We start from the raw sequence: 24,520 nt of genomic DNA, 5'->3' as shown, positions 1-24,520 counted from the left end.
AGAACTGTTGTTTACTTAGTAAATTTTTCAAAGCTGTGCTACTCTCTGTGGGAGTTTTAGGCAAATTAATGTTTGTTCAGGACACTGTTAAAAGAACAGGCCAGAGGCTTGTGTGCATTCACCTCCCTCCCATGCTGTCTTGTTTATAGCCAGGCATGGTACAGCCAACTTCATAATCTATACAAGATGCTTTAGAACAGGACATTCAATTACCTGTTCATCCATAAGGTGAGACTGCAGCCTAGAATGGAAAATTAAAAACAGCAACTTACTATATTTCCATTTTTATCATTTCAAAACCACACAAAAAAAGGAATACCATGGTTCCCTTGTTTTGGGGACCAACATAACCACTAATCTTGACCTCCAAGGTGAGGAAAGTTGGTTGTTAAATCTATTACTAGAATCTGATCCTTGATCTACATTAGGGTTCCTGTTTAAAAATTGATTTGGGGTTATATTTTATATTTCCTTTTTACTACCAAGAAAACAGCATTTATTTCTCCCACCCTTTCTCCAATGGCCAATGCCATATGCCATGTTTTAATAGCTTTCTTCCCCTGTCTGATATTATATAGAAATCTATTCATTATGTCATGTATTAAGTCCCCTCCCCCAAATAGTTAAAAACATGAAATTTAGCAAATTAGTCAGGGAAAGGGTAATGAATAAGATTGTCAGATGAGTACCATTCAGGTTGAAATATTTCTTCATGAGACCCAGCTGAGCTAAACCCTGATTTTCCCAATTTGAAATAGAACTTAAGAGGAAAGCAAAGTCCGCTTTCAGCTCTAGGGAAAATGTACCAGAGATGTACAGTGGTTCCAATTCTCTTTTGAGTGGCAGAGTGACCACCAGCGGGACCAGGTTTACAGCTGTTCCTTGGACCACAATCTCAGGAAGCCTGGGTATGTCTTAGGACTGCAGTTCTGGCAACCACAAGCCCTGGAAGCATATATCTATGTAGTGCAGAGACAAGGGACTTAAAAAGAGAAGACAGGATAAGTAGAGGCAACAGGGTGTGCCAGCTAGCCTCTCTGTGCTCTCAAGTTCCCTCATCTGTAAAGTAGGAAGAGATGATTACATTTTTGTAAAGAAAATTAAATTAGTAAGGAGACAATAAATTTTCAAGCTGCAGAGCACAATACAGATATAAAGTAAGTACTATCATATATTCCCAGGGCCTAAATCACAACCTGGCATGTAAGACGCTCCTGATGGTAAATGACTTGATTAGTTTGGAACAAGGCTGACTCTGAAAGGCACTTTTCAGTCCTGGTTCATTCCATGGCCTTTCTAGGCAGTTCCCTCCCGTGGCCCATGTTGATCTGATGTGTTCGATGGACTGTAGTTTAAGGTTGGTCCTGGATCAGGCCATGCTCTTTGGGAGTAAATTGAAAGGCTTTGGAATCATCCTGGCCTTGGAGGTGAGGAAGGCCTGTGTAGGCTACGTATCTGCATCACCAGCCTGCTGCTGCACTGTGGGATTTATATTTTCCAGCAGCTCCTTTGCTCCAGATGACACACAACCTCATTCTTAAGGCGCCAAAGCCTGGACATGGACAGATGCCAGAAATACACACTGCATCGTTCTCTCAAACCCTCTCTGTGGTATCTTGCCTTGTTACTAACCTTTTCTTTTTTTGGTTGTTATAATAGACTTCTATTTTTAGAGCAGTTTTAGTTTCACAGCAAAACTGAGCAGGAAATACAGGGATTTCCCATATATTCCATCCCCTGTCCCCTAGTATCAACATTTGGCACCAGAATGGTGCATGTGCTACAGGAGATTAACCTACACTGACACATCGTAATTACCCGAAGCCCATACAGTTCACCTTGGAGTTCACTCTTGGTTGGTACGTTCTACGGGTTTGGACAAATGTGTAATGACATGTATCTATTACTATATTACCATACAGAGGATTTTCACTGTGCTAAAAAATCCTCTGTGCTCCACCTATTCATTCATCCATACCCCACCCCGACAACCACTGTCACCATGGTTTTGACTTTTCCAGAATATCGAATAGTTGGACCTCCTTCATTTTTTTAGTGGCACTATGTAATATTTTGTTATATTTCTACCTGCTAACATAATCGATGAAAGTCAATTTGCTGGAAACAATCCTCTGCCCTTCACAGTGAGCAAATCAGATGAAGAATTAAGAAAAAGGAATCAAGTCAAACTGTTTGAGACCCTTAAGAGAAAGGACGTAAGGGAAATTAGAAGATTTATTTGCAACATAGCTGCCTTTCACTTAGCATGCAGGTAGAAACAAGTCATACTCAAGTACATTTAAGAATGTAAGAAATGCTATGACTTGTGCTTTCTTTTCTTGTGATACCAATACAGCCAAGAACAGAAATAATCTTTTAAGTGATAATTTGAGTTTGGGCATTAACCAGGGAAGAGTCAGAGAACAGCTTGATCACCGTTTTTTGTTTTTTTCTTTCTGAATTGGACTATATGGGTTTGGTTTAATGTTACAATATTTACTTGGTTTATTTTTTACACTTTTCTCCTTCAAAATGTCTTTCTGGAATATTAATATCACAAGTCAGTGTCCAGTCTTGTGTCATTGCCAATGTGTATCAAAAGCTCCCTGTTTCCCATCACCCCAAAATAACTTCATATTTTAGTTAATAATTTACTAACAAACACCTGTTGCTTTCTTCCAGGGACTTTTTTAGTTTAACATTTTCCTCTTGAGTTTTGTGCTTCCCATCCTGCAAAAAGAAAGAAAATGGCCCAATTTATTAATTATTCAGAATGGTAAACAATGATGATGTTGCAGACATATTTTCCCCCTATATTGTGTTAACTTGGGTATAAACCTAAGCAGTTTTTTTATTAGGGAAGGAATCTCACTCTCAAGATAGTTTTCCTTATTCTCTGCTCCAAGTAGTTTCTTAACAAATTATTCTGATAGAGTTTGCAACAAATGGTTTTCACAGTAGATATTTTCATTAATTCTTGAGATTCAAATGAAATTCAGAATGTATCCTATTTACTTGCAAAGTGGGCTCAAGGTATCAGTTACTTCTTAGAAGAAAAATAAACACACACACACACACACACACACACACACACACACACACGTATTATACCACCAGCCCCCCGCCTGCTGAGCTCTGGAAAACTGGTCAAATCAAGGATGGCCATATCCAGCAGACTTTGTAATCCCCTGGAAACTCAATCAAGTAAATGCCTCAATGCCATGACAACTTCTACAGCCTGTACAACTCGAGGAGTTTTCTACTCTTAATGACCAATGTAAAGGCCCAAACTGCATTTTTACCAATGCCCTTCAGCCCTGTCTGGGCAGCTTCTAGGGACAAATTCTTTCTGTGGCACACACACACTGCTGCCTGCTTTGAACTGCTGGCTATCAGCCTCCTAAAGGAGAATGCATGTTCTTAGACTACTCAAATATCAAGGGAGGGAGGTCAATGCAATATTGACCCTGCTGGAAACCCTATTGCAGAGCAATTCAAGATGGAGAAATGTAAGGCCTCAATGGAAAAACAAGATAAGGTAGGCCAAAATTTCAGTAAATCTCTATAAGCCCTTATAAGTACATTCTATGTTTGCTAAACTAAAATAATAAAGATAGCATGCTACACAGAGTGTTACTTTGCCCACTACATCAGTAGTAATGAGTACTATATAATAAATTTCCATTTACCATTCTTTTCTATTCTCCGGTAAATTAGCAGCTCATTCTCTAGAAATTTTAAGTAACAAGCTTAAATTTAACCTGCTTTGTTTTATATATACATACAAAGAAGGTAATTTTTTCCTTGTGATTGTCTTTGACAGAAAAGTATTTCATGCTTTTCTGATTTTATTATTGGAAGAGACTGGGGCTTCTGTTTTCTAGGTCCCAGATAGGATCTTATCCAATTTTAGTTCCCTCACTATCAGTCTACATTACTTTCCCTTCCCCAAGCCTAGTTCCTTCTTTTACTAATTTTTTCAAGAGAGGTACCTTGAGTATGCTCAAACGAAATCCTCATGATTTTGAAAAAAGTGTACAGAAGCAAATCCACATTTACGACAATTCTGTTAAAGGAGAGTTCAGGGTTGAGGTGGGATTACTACACCATATCATTAAAAATGTTAGCCAGCAGAAGTCCAAGAGACACATATTTTTGTTAAGAAACCAAAATAATCTTACTGAGCACATTAAAAGCGATAAGAGGGCCACTGGAAATTGTGGTTATTATGCCCCCTTTCCAAAGGATATCAAGTTAGACACAGCATCCCAGTGGTACACTAAGAATCAGGCTTTCGTGTGGTCACACCAGCTCTGGCTGCCAGCCACACACTCTAGGCCGTAGCAATGGCATGTGCTCCATGAGAGGAAACTGTTCAGCCCAGTAAGGTAGCCTCTAAATGTTAAGTAAAATGAACAGGGGACTAACAATTACCATTTGGGGTTCCGGCTTCTGGGAACCCTTTCCGAGGATGCTCCTGTTGTTTTGTAATCTTCTTTCTCTTTCCCGTTTTAGTTCTAACTCAATCTGGTTCCTGGGATAGGTGGGAGACGAAAAGGAAACATTTGCATTGTGTACTTATATTCTCTAAGGAGTACCAAGCCCTTTCCTTAAAGTTCAATAATTAAATTTTAATACTTGATTAATAAAAATTTAATCTACACACACACACACACACACATACACACACACACACACAAACACACACAAACCAGGTTTTAAAGTACTAAAATATAATAAAACCAGTGACACTAAAATACATACAACGTGTTTAAAATACATACAACATCTTAATCTTTCTTAGGTTAAGAATGTACTTTAGGATCTTCCAGTCTCTGAGGGTCACCATTCTGAATATCAATATGTAATATTAACTTAATAATATAGTCAATAATATTGTAATAACTATATATGATGTCAGATGGGTACTAGATTTATCAGGGTGATCACTTTGTAAGTTATTTAAATGTCTGTCACTGTGCTGTACACCTGAAACTAACATAATATTGTATGTCAACTGTAATTGAAAAAATGAAAAATTATTAAAAAAAGTAAAAATAAAAAAATATTAACTCAATGAAAAGTTGTGGACAACTGAATGACAAGTAGTGGATTTACTATAACTGAAAGACAGTATTTACAAAATTTTAGCAAGATATAGTATGAAAGCACTGACATTGTGTTCTCATTTCATATTAATCAGCTGGTCTCGCTCTACAGTTATGTATTCAATCCCCAGCTATACCCTCAACCACTCCACTAGTGTCCTTAGTAGCTATGTATGTGCTTTTATATCCAACAACAAAGTTATATTTGTCTGAAGTCAGTGGTTTTAGCACAGAATCGTCTCATTTGAGAGATAAGACAGAAGAGGAATTAAGGGCTTGAAGTCAGTGAGAGGTTTTTAAATTAATGTTTCTGCTACTTATTGGCTTAGTTGTGTGAATTTGGACAAATTTAACCCCTCTCAGTTTAAATTTCATCTGAAAATGGGAGTGATAAGATCACCTGCTAATAGGATTGTTGGGAAGAAGTTAGAAGAGAATGCATGTGAAGTACTTAGTAAAGTATTTGGCACACAGCAAGAATTCAGGCAATACTATTATTAGCGTTCTATTGGCTGTTAATTCTCTCACTCCTTCCTATTCATCTGGGGACTTGGGTTCTAACTTCATAATTCTTTGATTGCAAAGGATGCTGACAAGACTTTGGGAACGCTAATGTATGTGAAAATTTCTGAATTCTAATTCTAGAGAAAGGACACTGACAGATAGGAGATGGCTGGATCATGGGGTCCCGTCTTCTCTCTGTTTAACCTTAGAATTACCCATGACCACCCTGTTAGCTCAAGCCGCCCTCTCTTCACCGCTGCCGGGTGAGCTCCTCCACTTCCAGCTGCAGAGTGTTGATCTTGTCTCCAAAGTCCTGCTTGAAGAGCCGGTTGTCCAACTCAGCAGACTGGCGGCCTCGCTCAGCCTGGCGCAATCTGGATGTGAGCCATATGAACTTGTGATAAAAAACAAAAGCCATGGTGGGGAGGAAGACCAAGTCCACAACACAAAATAAAACAACCCAACGAAGAAGGCATGGAGAGACACAGAGAGGAAAAATAACTTTTCAGGACAAAGGGAAGAAATTATGGGGGAAAAAGATGGAGAAGAAACAAATTCTAAACAAAAGCAAGATGAAGGTGAACCAGGCAGAGGAAAAGTGATTTTCCATTTTTTTTTTTATTCTAGTACTACAGTTTACAGCCATTAGATGATAAACAACAAAACATCACTTTTTAGAAAATCCATATCCAAAGCCAATCTCAAGCACACAGTAATTAAAGTTAAATCCCCTTTTTTTGTTTTTATTTCCTAATTTGTTTGATACTTTATATTTCTGTTTTATACACATAACTGGAACTTGCAAGTGGGCGACTACCTTCTTACATGTGGAATTAGAACATTTTCCTGGTCCTTCCCCTAAACCACAGTTTGTATTAAATCACTGGACATTATACATTAACCCTTACCCAGGTTATTATATAAGGAGAAACCTCTGTCAGAGTTTGGCCATCTTTTTCCTTTCTATTCCTACCAAGTGGTGTCAGACTAAGTGGGCAAACAATTCAGCACCAAGCCTGTATAAGATTCCTGACCATATTTTCTGGAAGATTCTGATGAATGTCTTCTTCCATATATCCTATAACTTTGTACCTATAAAGAAGTATGTTCTAACAGGTGAACTATCTGGGGCTCTATGTAACAGAATTTGGAAACATGCTATGTGTCCTTTTTAAAATGTTTTATTTTGCTGTTTGAGCACTCCTTCTAAATGCTCATAGAAAGGCAACTCCTCACAAAAGGTTGATGAAGATAGCACAGGTGCAAAATGATAAGGACTAAAATAAGTTGCGAGCACAGGATCTTCCATGAGTTGGTCATGTGCTCTTTGACTTGACTTTGGTTCAAGTCTGCAAAGACCTGTAAAAGCATACATGAAGTCTATCTTACTGTCTTAGTTTTTGTTTTTCCAAGAAGGTAGAGGATTTCAAGAGCTGGAAGCAAAGGGGTTATCTTTGTTCCCATAGAAACAGCTGAAATGCTGTAAATCATACCAGAATGAGAAAGAAAGAGAAAAATTTGCCACAATCTTTCGAAGGAATGAAGGCTTATATAAAACCTATACCTCCAAATTAAAAGTCATTAAAAAACATCCAAGTAGTATACGATTATTTACAATGTAAAGCCTAGAAAGGGTTAGATCTGTGGTTACTTAGAGAAAAAAGCCCTGGTAATTATTGTTTGCGAATATCTACTGGGAATCTTTATTTTTAGACTAAATAATAATAAAGACTATAAGTTTATCATTTATCTATTTCCTACTCTGAAATGGTTTTCTAATAATTAGATTGTTAGTTTCCTAGAAACTTTAGCAAACCCCTATCTGAACAAAAAGTAACAGAAAAACTCTTAAGCAAATGTTTCCAGCAAGGAATGACAGGCGGGAAACAATCACTCATGTCTATACCTGGTCATATTTACTTCAAAAGGAAGAGTGGATAAATTTTTAAAATGTGTAACACATATTTTTTATAGGAGAGGAGTATTTTCATTAAAATTGTTCTCTCTGAACTACCTAAATAGGAAGTGGAATTGCAGGAAAATGGCAGAGGTAGAAGATGACAAATATTAGGAGGGTTTTCCCAAGCTTCCACATTATTATGTTATTATAAGTTACCTAATCACTAACTTTATCTCTATGTACTTTAAAGAAATGTAAGGATGCTGTTTTCCCGCCCCCAAAGTCACTAAGGCAAAAAAGTTGCAAGCAGTCTTGGTTACTGAGAATAGAAGTGTAGTGAAATACTAAGTACTTATTATCCTGTCTTGGGGATTAAACCTATATAACAAAAGTGAAAAAGGGTCATGGACTAAGAAACACAGAACTACTTGAGAAGAGGCCGAGTCCATACGGTAGTCCCCTCTAGTTCATTACATCCCTACGGCAGAACAGGCTCGCTGAGAGAGACAATGCACCGAGAATCCGATCTTGTCAGGAGCTGGGTTGTAAAGGCATCGATATCATGCACAAAGCTTCAATTCCCTAGGCTTTTTTAAATGGAGTATTTATTTATTGGTCAACTCAGAAGTAATTTCGCAAAGTTTATTTGACGTTTAATTAAGAATTTGTACTAAATTTTCTAACTCTGGGGAGAAAATAAAAAAGAAGAAAAAACACAGCCTACATATTAAACTGTTTTTTTAAAAGTCCAATAAATTCAAAGTCATTTTTTGGTGACATTTTATATAAATCAGAGCCTAAATGTAATAACTTTCAGATTTCTAACTTTTACAATTAAATTGTGGTATCAAACTTGCGAGGTGACCAACTGCAAAATGCCTAATGATGTTTTGGGATCAATTTATTTGCTGCACTATTTAAGGTCTTTGCCTGTTTCACCAAATCCTTTTCACTAAATTAATAACAATAAAAATGGAGTGAAAGGGAAATGAGAAAATGGATAAACAGGAGAGAGAAAAATAGCAAGACAATAAGTCAGCTTAATCCTTGAAGAGATGAAGTCATTATTTTAGTTCTGTCTGCATTAAATGCCAAGTCAAAAATCCACTGAAAAATAATTTGATACATTTCAAAAACACAACTTATGAACCCTAAAACTGATTTGTTGAATCATAAACACATATCTGCTTATAAATAAGCACTAGGATAACTTCCTGGATAGATCAATACCTTTATATTTTTAAATCAGCCAAACAAGAAGTTTCAAATTTATTTATTAATTTGCAAATAATTGTTGAGTTAACATTAATACGCAGGAGCCTCCTAAATAAGTCATCCATTCATCCATTCATTTATGCATCTACTAAATGAATGCCTTGCACAGTCACGGCACTGTGAGCTAACCACAAGGAGCTCACACGGTCATCAGAAGGCAAGATACATACCCGTATATGAAGGCCTATAAGGTAAGGCAGAAAGTGAGAAGTGCTCTAAGCAGTATGGATGGGTATAGATATGAGGCCATGGGAATTCCAACAAGGGCAGGCTGGCACATTATTTTTAGCTGGGAAGAAATTTCAGAGGAAGTGTGGGTAGGTTGCATTTGAGCTTGAATGTGAAAAATGTACCTGAAGAACAAGGGAGTGGGAAGAGGAACAGCATTTCTAACTGGTGGAACTATTAGAAAAGAAATAGAAGGGAAAAATAGGAAGCATGCCCAGGGACCACGAAGTATAGTTTTCCTCAAGTGTAAAAAGGGTGCTCAGTGGGTGTTAAACGTGGCAACACAGGCAAGCAACACTAAGTGGGTGCTGGGGCTCATTCGCACTTGAGGCAGCTGAGTCACCAGGAAGAAATGGTGGTTTCAGACCAAAAGAGAATCATAAGAGTAGCCTAGGATATACTTTGTGAATTGTAGATACTGGTGGGAAGTAGCCGGTCAGAGGATGAAAACACAAGACTGGTCTCCAGACAGAGGACAGAGTTGGAGACAGACAAATTTAAGAGTCATGAGCAGGAGGTGACAGTGGAAGCTATAGAACTGTTAAGGAGAAAGTAGAGATTAAAGGAAGATGGGATAGAGAAGAGAAAGGGCTTAGTCATTAGAAGGGCCCTTAACACCCCTACGTCACCTCACACTTCGTGAGGAACAATAAAATAACAGAATCACAAACATATTTAAAAGTTCTTTCATACTGGTTAAGTACCCCTCCCTAACACATGACACTTGAAATGGGATGAAGTGAGAGAGTTAGAGTTGTGCTGCTCAAAATAGTCAAGGAAAGCTGCTGTTTCTTAAAAGCATTTTCATTAACATCTTAGAAGACACAAACTTTTACCAGCTTTCTCCCTACCCACATGCCTGAGGTCAGGATGGGAGAGTTTCATGTACTTTCTGTTTCCCAAATGCACATAGCGCCTGCTCTGCACATCCAGCACTGAAGCACCCAAGTGTTTCACTAAAGAAATGGCACTTTACCTTTGTTCGAGTTGTTTAATGGTAGCAGCCATCTGATTAGTCTTCTCTTCCAAGCGACTGTTTAGTTCACTTTTCTGTTTTATTCCTAAGTCTGAACTCTGTTATGAAAAAGAATTATGGATGATGTATATATAACATAAAATCTTGAAATAAATGACACATGCCTTTTGAATCTAATGGTAAGTGGGAAACAGAGAAATAGAAATGCTCATATATTTGTACATCAGTTAATTCTCAAGTGGAAAAAAAACCAAAAAGGAATGTTTAAAGTTAGTATTGTTATAGGTGGCTTTGTCACAAAGATCAACATCAAAGTTCATCCATGTATCATATTCCAGTATAAAAGCTAATAGGAGCCACAGCTAGTTCAGCTGGCAGGTTAGGCTGGAGAGTAGAAATTAACTTATAGGATAGAAGGGACCGCCTTTTCCCATTACAATCTGAAAAATGGCCACGACTTTCCAGAACAGCAACACAGGACCCTGTGATTCCTAAAGTGGCTTATTGGCGGCAAGCCTCCAAATGAGGTTGACTCTTTCCTCTTGTATTTAAAGTGTGACTCTAGAGAAAAGAGGGGCAGAGGGAAGCCCTGCGGTTTTAGAGCCGCGAGCCTCTTCCTCCTGTTTCCTACCTGCAGCTTAAAGGCAAGTTCATGCTTGAGAGCCCTGAGGTCATCCAGCTGCTGCCGCAGACACACCAGGGCGTCCTGCTTCTCACAGACATCCTTCTCCAGCATCTTCATAGCCATCTCCATCTCCTGTCTCATGCTGATCTGGATCTCCAGTTCTTTTTCAACATCCTGCCCCCAAAGGTAAATAAAATTGCTTACTCGCTTGTTCCTCACCTAAGCACAAACTATAAAATTCCACAGGAAAAGTTAGACCAAAATCTCAGGTCTGAATATTCTGACAAAATATCTATAAGCTATCATTCAATGCAGAAGCATTAACAAGAATAATAATTAAAATAATTATAATAACATTTACTCAATAATTTAAAAATCTGAAAATTTTCGTAGGCCAAAGATAGTGCTATTTAATATGTCTAAAATATGCACACACATAAGGCACTTCATTAGATATTGTGACAGACAGTTGATGTCATGTCCTATTATAGAAATATATATGTAAAGTGTTACAGGAGCCAATACAAAATGAAGCAGTTGAAATTCTCTTCAATTTGAATATTGTTGACATATTTGGGAGCCCAAGTAACCTAAAAGATACTTTGGGTCTCCAGGGTAATGTCTCAATTACTGAGAATGGTCAACATGGCTAACTGAATTTTTATGTTCATTTCACATGAAACCCCTTTTTGTTTCAACTATTATTACTGCAACATTATTTGGATGATGAAAGATACAAAGACCTGAGGTTCTGCTGCATTCAGGCTACGTCCAAGGCACACCTAGGACCTTCCTACTTTCTTGGTTTCTTTCCTTTTTAAATAAACATTTATCTTATTGTGATACAAAGATGTGGAAAATTTTGTGTAAGATTTTTATCACGTGTCACTTAACTGAGGCACTCCTCTGAATATAGTTAGCATGATGGAAAATGAGTCAGACTGCTTCTTAAAACACTAACATGTATTATTTGTAGGACCTTCTTAATGGAAACTATTTTGAGATGCAACTCACAAACACAGGAAGAAAATGATAATTATTTCAAGGATGTTAAAATGATATTGTTTTCTCAGAAAACCTGAAATTCTGTTCTATACACTATTGGTTTGTGATAATTTTTAGTACAAATCAGGTGTACTAATTTTGACGTGTTCCTGCACTATCAGACTGTAAGCAAAGTTTACCAGTCGTAATTGTGTCTCCTCCTTTAAATGCTTTCTTGCTTCATTTAGTGCTTGCCCTTCTGAAGTTCTGTCTTGCTTAGGACCCTTGAAAAGATAAATAAAATAGTACATACTTAAAGACGACAAGAATCTATACAGTTACCTGACACCAGCACTCCTATTTATTAAGGAAAAATGATCATACCTAACCAGGTATAAAAATGAATGAACACAACAAAGAAATTAAAGAGGTTTAGCAAATTAAAAATTCTTAAGCTGAAGTTTTGGAAATTTCCAGCCATTTTGTTTAAGGTCCTAAGATAGCTGACCAAACCAAATGGTAGAAGTCTTAAAAATCAGCTTCTAAAAACAAAATAGCATTCGCTGTCAATTATGATTTGGGCCAAAGACTCAAATGAGATCTACTTCAGAGATCTTACATCTGGTGTCTACAATTATTCACAGAGATCACTGCTAAAAATAAGGTCATCAGAAAATTGTTGGTCACAGTTGTTTTTACAAAGTCCTTGCATTAAAGTCAAACATGTCACTCATACAAAACTACTTTAGTCTTCACTCAGAGCCTTACTTAGTCTTCAGGGACAATTTTTAATAACCAGATATTTGGATTCTTAAGTCACACAGTAGGTTAGAAGCATGAGGATAAAAGGGAATGGGGAAACCTTTCTAGAGATAGCAATACTGACAGCAGTAAGAGTAAAAAATGCCAGTGAAATCATAAAAGGCAAAAACAAAAACAAAAAAACCCCAAAAGGCCCCAAAAAACAAAAAAACACCAAAAAACCCAAAAAAACCCAAACCCACAGCCATCTGGGAGTATTTAAGTATAGATGCTAGAAGCTCTATCAATTTCAATAGCCCCATAAAGTAGCACCATTATAATTTAGTACAGAATTGCCAATGTTGATAATTATGATCTTTAGTCATCATAAAGGGCTAAATGTGTTAAATTATATCCTCTACTTAAGAAGGCTTAGAATTGTGTAATACATAAAAGGTTTGTAAAACATCTGTTTAGAAATATATAAAAAGTTTGGGACTTTAAGGGATTAAGTTATCTAGAAAACTACTTGTAGAGTAACTGTTTCCCAATGGTAGCAGAGAAACACTTCTTATAAAACAGTGACATGATCTAAAATAATGGTATATGTAATATAACAAATATAACACTTAAATACAATACAAATCATTAGTACATAAAAACAAGAAACTGAAGTAGACCTTTTCTTGACATCTCTGAACACATGTAGATGGCACTGAAGCCAAGAAGCACCTGTAGAGGGGGCACCACACTCCCATAACCTTCACTGTGCGCTCAGTTTTGCATGGGTTCTCAGTAAAAACAGTAAGTGACACATGCGAACACTTGCTGCTTCCACATAGTCCTCTAGAGGCTCCCCTCACTGCTACACAATGACATACTCTCTAGGAGTGTTTTATAAATCCCATAAGATTTACCTTCCGATTGGATTCCAACATGTAGGAGCTTTCCTCTTTAACTCGTTCCATTTCTTCTTGCAAGGTAATAATCCTGTTGTTTGCGACTGCAAGCTATTGATAAAATTAGAAAAATAATCTTTGCTCTTGCTTTTACTAACACAGGGTAAGATAATTCATGATCTGCTAGGACATAATTTTCAAGATTAGATATTTTTAAAAGGAAAGAAAGGTATCTATAACCTCCTAAAAATGTCCTTATAGGGAACTTAGAAGAAATATTTTGAAAATAGGTTAAATAAAAATTATCTCCTTTTGCTGCTTTTTATATAAACTTTTTTCAGTACCAAAATGTTAAGATCATTTACCTCAAGGGTGTCGTCGTGGATAACTTTTATAATTATATTTAGTTACAGTACCTATTTCTAAAATGTTTAAGAGGTCACCTCAGGCCTTGGGACCCACCTTACGAACCCTTCATAAGACTTTATATAGGTGATTTTTAAAAGAGTAAAGAAATGAACTCTTCTAAGTTCTCACTCTAACAGGTGCCCACATTAAGCACTGAAGAGTTTCATTTCAGCACCTAAAAAGGTATTAAATATTATTAGCAGAATATTGCTAAGGGAGAATGCCTATATACCCATTCCACAGGAGGGAAAAGTAACGTGGAAACACCTTTTCCTGCTCTGTACCTACTGACCTCTATTCCCCACAAAGCATGTGAAGGTGCCTGAAAGAGTTTGGGAAAGGAACTGAGTGGGTTCCACTCAGCAGGGCTAGAATTCCTTGCTAGTATCTCTACACTATCATTGGGTGTAGGTTCTGTTTGGTTCCTGTTCTAATGTGGAGGTAGGCTCAAGCATGCTTTCTGGAGGCAGTCTGGAAGCCCATTTCTCTCTCTGCTCCATGGGTCTAATAATGTGTAAAGAAGTAACTCTGGGCAAGTGGGTCTGCTCTCGCGATCCAGGTGCATCTGCAGACAGCTTTTTCCGAGATCTCAGCATCAGGGAAAGTGTTAGGAAACAATGACTGCAGATCCAAGTAGGCTTCTAAATCAGCTTTACCAAAAATAAAGTGGATATTTATATATCTTCATCTGCTTAATTCTTCTCTTTTATATTGCTTCAGAAATCAGGAGGAGAAAAGGTCTGTTTTGTTTTTTCTTTTTAAACTGGTCCTCTTAAATCCATAATAGATGGAAATAAGAAAAGGCAGGCCTCAATTAGCCTTAGCTGCTCTGTATAAAGCCTACACACAATGCTTACTTATTTCTAAAAGTTCAATGTTTCAAGAAAATAGGTCTTACTGGTAAAATAAATAAGTCAATGAATGAATAAATAGCATTAGTGAAATAATCTAGGTCAGGAGGACAAGTCTTGTGACGGAGGAAATACATTAACAACTATGTTTATTGAGTGCCTGTGATGTGTTAGGCACTGGTCTAGGCCATTATGTATTGAACATTTAATTTGCACAAAACTCTTATTGTTTTATCATCCCCATTTTACACATAAGTAAACCAAGGAATAGAGGCTTAAATAATTGGCCCAGGATTAGAAAGCTAGCAAGAAAGCCAGAGCTAGGACATGAACTCAAGTAGTCTAGCTCTAGAGAACATGCTTAATTGCTATGTCACACTGCCTCAGTATAATAGCAGCAGAATCACAGAACGTATTCTGTGCAGAATATTTCAAAAGCCTGTGGGATCAAAAAGGGTCATATCCACAAAGTTTTAATATAATTTAAGAATCTACATCCAAAAATGAAGCCCACAGAGCTGAGTAACAAGGAAGGAATTTTAAAGTTATAATAATGAAAATGTTTATTCTGAAGAAGAAATGATTAAATAGTATTGCCTGTCTAGTGCTTTACATGGTTTTATTTAAACCAAGTTTATCCCACCATATGTAACAAAATAGTTACAAAGAAAAGATAAAGTCTTTGCCACCTGGAAAATTTTATTTAAGGTTTTTTATAGAAACATCTAATGCCATTGAAGAAAAAAATATATATGTAACTTAGCCTTTAATAGATTAGGAAAAATATATTAATCAGAAGTGAAACACGAAGTTCTTTTTCTCTTCTTATTTTAGGGACTTTTCTAAGAGTTTTCACATAAATATTCTTATCTAATCTTCAGAGTTAATTGTGAGGCTGAAAGAGGAAGTATAAATACTCATTTGCCAGCAAGGGAACTGGGCCTTTGGAGGTCAAGTGACTTACTTGCTCAGCAGCACATGACACATAAGCTGGCATGTCATGTACACAGCGATTACTGGTCTTCTGACAAATGTGCTTTATCTTATCTACCCACCACCCCAAGGAGAACATAAGGCCCCTGAAGGTGGGGAACTTCCCGATCTGGCACACATAAATCAATTTCTGGCACATACAAATCTTTGTCTAGCTCTAGCATATAAGTAGTACCTAAAATGTTTGTTGAATGAATAAGTGATGAATATCATGCTACATGCTAAACATTAACTCTAGGCTAGCCCAGATAAAACATTCACACAAGAGAAAGCAAGATATTTGATCAGCATGGGTTCTAGGCCTTCATAATCCATCTGGATAAACCATGAGATTAGACAGCTGGCCATTCTTCGTTAGAACAAGGAGTTACACCCTATAGTAAGTATTACCTGAAAAGTCAAGTCCTGTATTTCCAAGCTGACAGCGAAATTATTTTCCACTAATACCCATTACTAAATTCTTTAAGTCAATCAAAGAATTTCCAGAACACTTACTTCCTCAGTCAGTTTAGTGTTGGATTTTTCTAACGCATCCACTTTTGCCTGAAGGTTGTTTACAGTAGCACTATCAAGAGAAGAAAAAACATAATGGTCTCTTTTGAGAAACAGAACAATATCCTGTACTTTCCTTTTAAACACCCATCACACTAACCATTCACTACAATGTCCACAATTTTTGATAGACTTGCAAGCTCTAAGACAGCTTACAAGATGCTGTGTGTCTTAACTGTACATCATTGGCACTGAAGTATGTATTTAATAAGCATTTGTTGAGTGAAATAAAAAAGCAAATATACAGTAAAGTTTAAGATTTATCTATATAATAATAACAGGCTACATGAATTAAGGGCTTGCCATACGCTAAGCACTCTTCTAAATGATTTTACTTGGCATTATTTCATTTACTCCTTTCAACAACCTATGCATTAAGGATCCTTATTTACAGATAAAGAAACTGAGAGGAGCACTTTAGATCTTTTACCCTGACCTATTTCGTCACTTTGGCTCAAACAAACTCTTATAAACATTCTCAAAAAAGAATGACACTGAGGCATTAAAAGAGTAAATAATAGTGTCATGTTTATGTTCCATTGTCAATGGTAACCATATCTTTGCTTGACTAACATCTCCATAGTTCACTGCAGTCATTATTAGTTCTTAGTCCCAAGAGAAAATGTATTTAAATTGTTCTTGAATTTTCTAGTTGGAATTAAGACTACATTTTAAATTGATATTGGTATAATCACCTTATAGGTCTTATTTAAATTAAAATGATTATCTCCCATAAGAGAATTATAAACAAGATAATAATGGATATATTATTTCTTTTGAATTATTTGACAGTCTTTAGAACATCAATGTACTTGAGAATACCAATAAATTTTGGATCGCTCTCCTCAGGAGAGGAGATTGTTTAATATTCTGGACAGTTCTACAAAATACTTGGTAAATTAATAGTAGTGGTAGTGAGGAATGGGTAAATTAGTACTATCAATCCAATGTATAAATGAGAAACGCAAGGGACCAACGAGACATGATTAATCTAAAGGTACTAAGGCTGTAATGCTTTACCCAAGATTAGTCCTGAATATGTGGCTGGATCTACTGAACCAAGAGGGCCACTAATTTCATCTATATACAGCAGATCCTTGAATAACATCGCTTTGTTCAACATCATTTCATTATAATGTTCATGAGATGCCACAGGAACTTAACTCTAACTCTTGTTTACATCAATTCGTGTATGCTAAAATTGGTTCATTATATGTCGTTTCACTTAAAGTCAAAGAACCTATTTAGGTGGTTATGTGAGGACTTACTATATGTCACATATTTAAGAATTCTTAACTGAATGTATTTTTTTAATCACTAGAGGTATAATTACATACTAATCTTATACTGCTTTTCACTAAAGGTCACCAAAACAGTTAAATGCCATTTTAGCATTGCCTAATTTGTTGCCTGGTAAGCAGGAATTCTACATAATTTGTTGAGTATTGTCTGAATTTATCTTCATTGCTCATCAGTTTACCCTTGCCTTCCCCTGCAACAAAATCACCAGTAAAGTAATGTTTATTCATTCTTTACTTCAGATGTCTGTTGAGTTCTTCCACATAGTTCTTCTGGTCCAGAATTGCAGTAATCTGGCCATCTCTGGGGGTGGGGGGTGAGGAGACAAAAAGGAAATAAAATAAGTAACATTATAAATATCAAGATTTCCCACCCACTAATCTTTTCATAACATAGAAAAAAAGTTGTGGCACAGATACAGTGAATCAGAAGACAGACCTGATGCATAACCCCCTTAACATATCAGCAAGAAATACTTGGAAGCTTAAAAATGAAAACAAAAACAAACCAAAAAAACAACTCATATTAAAAAAGCCCTTCTTATAGCTTACACACCTCATTAACTTAGGTTATAGGTATAACATTATAATTTAACAGAGGCATTTAAAGATTAAACATTTTCTTCTCACAATTGATAGATTTTGTAGTTATGCTAGTATTATTTGTAATGACTATTTCCCATTTGTCATAGGTATTAAATTAAGTTTGTTCTGGTGTAATAATAGTTCAAAGGCTATATATTTGCCTTTGCATGTCATTTGGATTTCAGAATGGTCCAAGACATCACAAAGAGAATGGTATAAGACTTCACAAAGATCAAGTGTTTATTGTACTCCAATGCTTAGTGCAGTGCTATTCACAATAGCCAAAATAAGGAAACAACCAAAATAGTATTACTCTGCCATAAAAAAGAATGAATTCTTACCATTTGCGACAACATGAATAGACCTAGAGGATATTATGCTAAGTGAAATAAATCAGACTGAGAAGGACAATGTGATCTCACTTATATGTGGAATCTAAAGAACAGAATAAACGAATAAACAAAACAGAAACAGACTCATCGATACAGAGAACAAACTGATGGTTGCTAGATGGGAGCAGGGTTGGGGGGATGGGTGAGAAAGGGGAACGGATTACGAAGTACAAATTGGTAGTTGCAAAATAGTCACCGGGATGTGAAATACAGCATGGAGAATATAGTCAATAATGTAAAAACTGTATGTGTCAGATGGGAACTATTGAGGGGATCACTTCATACATTATGTAAATGCCTAACCACCTAACCACTGCACTGTACACCTGAAACTACTGTATTTTGCCGTGTATAACGTGCACCCATGTTTTTGGCCCAAACTTTTCAGGGAAATGGAATTAATACTACCCATGTATAGTGCGCATCCTTGTTTTTCCCCTCACAAATTTGGGCAAAAAAGTGCACATTATGCATGGCAAAATACAGTAACATAAAATAATATTGAATGTCAACTATAATTTAAAATATATATATATACCGGACGTGCCAAAAAAAATGTACACATTTTAAGAGATGTTATCTATGTATTACTTTCTGAAGTTGAATTGAATTATGATAGCATTATGTAGTATGATGTTCGCTCAAAAGATGGCATTAATCAAACGAATGCTAGTGTCATTCATTGTATTACAATTTTAATACAGCTTTTTCTTTTCTTAAAATGTGTATACATTTTTTTGGCACCCTCTGTATATATAGTCATGGGATGTAAAGTACAACATAGGGAATATAGTCAATGGTATTGCAATAGCTATGCACAATGTCAGATGGGTACTAGACATGTTGGGGTTATCACTTTGTGAGGGGTACAAATAATCTAATCATTATGTTGTTTTTACACCTGACACTTAAAAAAAATCAAGTGTGTATTATTTCATGAGAAAAAGTGTGGAAAAGGGAAGTTCAGTTCTAGAACCATCTACGAAGACAAAAGTTAAACAGACTTTTCAATTAAAGACAAATCAAGACCACAACACAGCTACTTAAAGAACAAGCAATATAATCTTAGCTCAAAGTCCAAGATTAAAAACTTCAGAATAATTATGCTTTCAGCTGCTAAATTTATAAAGGGTATAAGGTGTGTTTTTGATGTCTAATTTCTAAGTACTATATAAATACTTTAAAAACTTTTGATTTTGAAATAATTTTAAATTTAAGAGTTCTAAAAGTAGTAGTGCAGAGTTCCATATACTTCCCTTAATATCAACATTTTACATAACGCCATGATGCAAATTCCCTCAAACCAAGAATGAAATTGTTCTCGTCAAGAAGACCATGTTTTCAAACACTACCTAAAGAGATGGAGCATTGGGTCCCTGTTATAAAAATTTTAATTTTGTTTGCCCCCGAACCACATGAGCAGGAAATCACTTTAACTAAAACCCCGTTTAGGCTTTAGCTGACACAACAGTCAGACAGTTTTGGTAAGGCTCTATTACAGCTGTATTATCAAAAATTCTTTCAGCAAGTCTGTTAAAAAGCAGTACTGTTGTAAACTTTAAACACTATCAAGAAAAATTAAAGGAAAACTAATTTTCTTTGTACATACCCTTCACTACCTTTACTGCTGTTCCCATCCTTCAGATACATTGAAAAGTCTATAACTCCAACCTACAGAGAGAATTTTCAGAATTTATTGTAAAATTAGATACTTTTTCCAAGGCATAACGTAATGTCTCTTGCTAGGCATTCAAAATAGTTAATATAGTCATGACAATCACTAGAAATTTTTGATGAAATTTAAATGTTTTAATTTATTATAACCAAGAATTGACAAGGGTTGTGAGTAAATAATCAAGATTAAGTCAATAGGACTAGAAGACTAGATAAGATTAAGAAAATCAACAGAATACTTAGTATAAATTTAAGGTTTAAAGTTTCTCTTGTGATTATATTAAGTATTCTGCTACTAAACCCCTATTCACTTTTGGAAATAACTCCTTAAAAATTATAATTACAAAAACAATGTACATGCCCTTATAGAAGTTTCAGAAACTACAGGTAAACAGAAGGAATTAGTACAGAACACCTAGCATCGCAACCACTCGAAGATGACCACTTAACACTTTGCTATCTATTCTTCTAAACTTTTTTTGATGCATGTCAAAATTTTTCAAGATTGCTGTTTTATCACTCAGCTTATTTCTTTTTTATAAAATCTATATCCAAATATCATATTCTCTTTTCTATGTTCTCAGACTAAAACGTAACAGAAATTCATCATAGTATTTCATACAGAATGGGTGAGAAATAGTTACACTAAAAGCAGCAGCTTGACTAAGCAACAACAAAAAAAAATGTGCCAGGTCCTGTTCTAAGCACATTATATGTACTAACTCCTTTATTCCTCACAATAACCCTGTGAAATAGATACAGACAGTCTTTCTTATTCTCCTATTACAGATAAGGAAGCTGAAGCATCAAGAAACTAAGTAACTACAAAATACATTCAGCTAGAAAGTAAAGAAGCCAGAATGACCTAAACAGTTGTGTTTTAGAGCCCTCACTCTTAACTACCATAATACACTGGCTTTTAGTATTCAGCCTGTGTATTTATTTTAGCCTGTGTAAAATATTTTTAACAGGGATCACAGTCAAGATAAGAATTTGAAAAACACTTATAATGCTTAAATGAGTCATAAAACAACTAATTTTTTAATATTCACATCAAAATTAAAGAAAATTCTATTTATCATTCACAGAATTTCCCCTAATTTGGTTGGTATAATGTATCAATCCAACTTCTGAGATAATAGAACTCAGAGTGATACACTTGGGAACTGAGTATCTTTCTCATACCTGAGAGTCCAAATCTTCGCCTTTCATACAGAAATTGGCATCAATGACATTCAGACCCACCAAAAGACCAGAGATTATGGCTCCTTCTTCTTCCATCATGAGGGCATTTGGTTCATAGAATTCGCTGTAAGAGAAATCCATGGAATGAGCTATTATAATAAACCCCAAGAATCAATGATGTAATCATGACAAGGAGAAAAACACTTGCCTCATGGTTGAATAGTCATCTACGATAATAGAGAAAAAGTTAAAAAAAAAAAAAAAGAATGGCTTGGATACTTTATTTAGATGATAGGCACACATGAAAAAACTCTAGATAATAAACAGTCTAGCTGAAAGAAAAATGATCAGAATGGTATTTTCACTGAAATGAGTATTCATGCTTTTCCTACATATTTGTATTTGTGAACAGTTCTTCATTTTAATGTAGATCAGTTTATCCATTTTTTTTCCTTTATAGGCAGAACTTTTTGTATCCTGTTTAAGAAATTTTTGTCTAAATTATGTTTTCTTCTAAGTTTATTGTTTTCCCTTTCCCATTTGTACATATATGATCCATCTGGAAAAAAATTTTGTGTGTTATATTTGAATTTAATGTTACATGTCAACTTCCTGTTTTAATGAATCTGGTTACATGCTAAGGTGTCAAAAGCCTTTCCTGTTTTCTGGAGGAGCTAAGTTTTGAACTACCCTGTAAAGGACTAGATAGATATGTGCCACAGTGATAGACTAGACACATGTAATATAAAAACACCTGTTCTTGAGTGTGTGTGTGTGTGTGTGAGTTGTGGGAGAAGGTTTCAGTTGCACTATGTGACATTATTATGAATAAACTGTTTCTGATCTACAAAAATGGTTAATTTATATGATTTGACCTCATATGATGTAGAACAGAGCAAGTAAAGAACAAAGTTCAACAAGAAGATGTTCGTACCTGAGAAGTTCCTTCTTATTGATCAAAGCTTTCATATATTCGGAAAGTTTCTTTTGCATTAATGCCAATCGAAGCCAGGCTCTTCCTCTGCCAACTGGTGTCCTACAAAAAACACAAGAAACCAAACAACTAATAGTAGCAGAGGGACAGATGCGCTTCCTCTTGCTGATGATCCCCCAGCAGAATCTGCACACTGAGGTGCTCCTCCTAACCTCTCCAACCACACACCCATGTGAGGAATTTTGTGTGGGTCAGAGGGACTCGGAGGATGTGTTTGGGACAAATGCTCTGGCCAAAAATTAATTATGAAATGAGACTACAATATGAATGCAAGACTTCTGGGAGGCTCAACTGAAAATGTTCCACCAATTAGTATCAGTAAATCCTCATCAATTTAGTGTGGATCATGTAAGTACCCAAATAATGACAATGTGGACATAGGCCAGTGGGACCTTTATCTGATTAAAATTAAACCAATCTAATTTGGGAAGGTGATTACTACTCTTTTTCAAGTTCTAAGGCAGGTGTGGGTGTCAGTTCCTGAGGTTCACTTGACAACTGTTCTTGGTTCTCAAACTCCATCGAACTCATTCTTTTTCTTAAATCAAGTCCAGCATGCCATTTCCCTTGATCTAACTTCTTGAAATTTACTGATTTCCATAAGTGATTTAAAAAAAATAAGGAAATGCTTGAAATTTCAACATAAAGACAACCTCTCTGAGATTAATAACTATACTTCATGAGCATATTTCTCTTAATACTATGTGTGCATCACCAGTCCTCTCAGAACAGTGCTTATCCGTAACAGTATGCGTTTTGCATTGCTATGAAATCAATTATTACGGTCATCATTGTCTTAGTCTCCTTTCTTCAGGGAGGTAGTTAATAAGAATGTTTTTCCTGACAAACAGAATTCAACTTTAAACTTACTTAAGTCCTGGAAGATCTTTAACACTTGCTGTTATCTCTGCAGCTTCTGGAACAAGTTTTTCCACCAGTTCTAGAGGCCCCCAGAAGGATTTATTTTGTCCAAGAAAAGTTTTCTTAGCTAAGGAGATAAACACAAAGCAGTATTTTCATATCTGTACAACATGAACATACCCCCCCACCCCGCCCCTAGAAAAAACAAACAAATAAAAAAACCCACCCCCATCTATTCAATGCTCTTTTCAGGGAACTAATCCAAGATTAGTAGACATTTCTAAAACTATTCACGCTTTCACAATACATAACATTTTATGAAAATTAAAAATCCCCTACTTCTCAAGACTCAGTCCTTCCTCCTTCATGAAGAATCTATGGACTAGCCCAGTAAGATAACAAAACATTCTAACAATATAGTACTTAAAGCTGTGTAGTATTAGTGAAGGAAACAGTCCAATGGAAGAGAATATGTAATCCAGAAACTGGATATCAAATACTAGAAGAGGGACAAGGAAAAGAAGCAAAGGAGAACAAGACCAGGTCCGGCTCTCAAAAGTTATGGTTAAGTGGGAAGAGCACGGAAGCAGGAGTCAGGAGATCTGAGTTCTAGCACTAACTCTGCCCCAACTCACTGTGTGATCATGGGCAAGTCACGCCCCATTCCAGGCTTATTTCCAACCTGTCAAACAGAACTGCCATATTGGACTAGATACTTGTAATGGCCCGTCCAGCTCTAGCACTTAATGATCTGTGTTTAAGCCCTATAAGTCCTTTAAGTCAACCACAACCTGCACCCATACAGATTACATTCCGATGGACTAATATTCATTCTAGCCTCTTATTCTTTGGCTTTGCCAAGAATGTTTCTCTTCTTGAGCATATATTGTTAGGAAACAGCTGAACACACATTTGCAGTGAGGCAATGGCCTACCTTTCAAGCCATGTTTCAGGCAGTGCTCCATCACCACGAAGAACTGCTGGAGAGGTGCGTAGTCAGAGTCCAGAGTTCTCCCCAGGTTCAGAGCGGATTCAATTAAGCCCTTGATACTCAGCTTGGCCATGTTCATCAGGTTCATGCGTTCGTTAGCCATGAGATAGTTAGGATCTGCAGCCAAAGGGGAAGAGGATGATGCCTGGTTACTGGAAATAGTGCATTTTAAAACTCAATATAATTTCGCTGTGTTGACATTTGTATCGATGGTGCAAAAGCAACGGTGGGTAAGACTGCTGGTGTGTTGGCAAGAATCAAGGCAGTGGCACCAAACTACACCAGTACTTGTAATCTTCTCCGCCATGTACTTGTTGTCAGGAAAAAAAGATGTCAGTTTCTCTTAGGAATATCGTTGATGAAACAGGAAAAATTATGTATTTTATTAAATTTTAAGCTTTGAGTACAGTCTTTTAATATTTTTACCACCGCCTGTGCCACCGCTCTAACCTGGACGCCCATAATAGCTCGCTATTGTACAACCTCCACACCAGTC

General features: G+C 36.2%; 1 protein-coding gene across 6 annotated transcripts in view; it reads right to left on the bottom strand.

Moving 5' to 3' along the window:
• Positions 1–24,520, bottom strand: part of RUFY3 (RUN and FYVE domain containing 3) — a 68,122-nt gene that overhangs the window by 3,253 nt on the left and 40,349 nt on the right. For 3 of the 6 annotated variants that reach the window (XM_033106711.1, XM_033106712.1, XM_033106713.1), the window contains 15 exons: positions 23,968–24,141; positions 23,043–23,160; positions 22,113–22,214; positions 21,179–21,302; positions 19,929–19,990; positions 17,581–17,646; positions 15,988–16,057; positions 13,259–13,351; positions 11,801–11,884; positions 10,623–10,790; positions 9,992–10,089; positions 5,867–5,986; positions 4,435–4,534; positions 2,666–2,730; positions 214–241 (listed from right to left, as the gene is read on the bottom strand). In XM_033106711.1, the coding sequence (XP_032962602.1) occupies positions 214–241; positions 2,666–2,730; positions 4,435–4,534; positions 5,867–5,986; positions 9,992–10,089; positions 10,623–10,790; positions 11,801–11,884; positions 13,259–13,351; positions 15,988–16,057; positions 17,581–17,646; positions 19,929–19,990; positions 21,179–21,302; positions 22,113–22,214; positions 23,043–23,160; positions 23,968–24,141 (1,472 nt within the window). Of the gene's footprint in view, positions 1–213; positions 242–2,665; positions 2,731–4,434; positions 4,535–5,866; positions 5,987–6,211; positions 8,465–9,991; positions 10,090–10,622; positions 10,791–11,800; positions 11,885–13,258; positions 13,352–15,987; positions 16,058–17,580; positions 17,647–19,928; positions 19,991–21,178; positions 21,303–22,112; positions 22,215–23,042; positions 23,161–23,967; positions 24,142–24,520 lie in introns of those variants that run through there. The other 3 variants (XM_033106714.1, XM_033106715.1, XM_033106716.1) reach the window with 2 other exon arrangements.

The sequence above is a fragment of the Rhinolophus ferrumequinum genome, chromosome 5, assembly GCF_004115265.2.
Source record: "Rhinolophus ferrumequinum isolate MPI-CBG mRhiFer1 chromosome 5, mRhiFer1_v1.p, whole genome shotgun sequence".
Classification (NCBI taxonomy): Eukaryota; Metazoa; Chordata; class Mammalia; order Chiroptera; family Rhinolophidae; genus Rhinolophus; species Rhinolophus ferrumequinum.
This window is presented reverse-complemented; position numbering and strand designations above follow the sequence as displayed.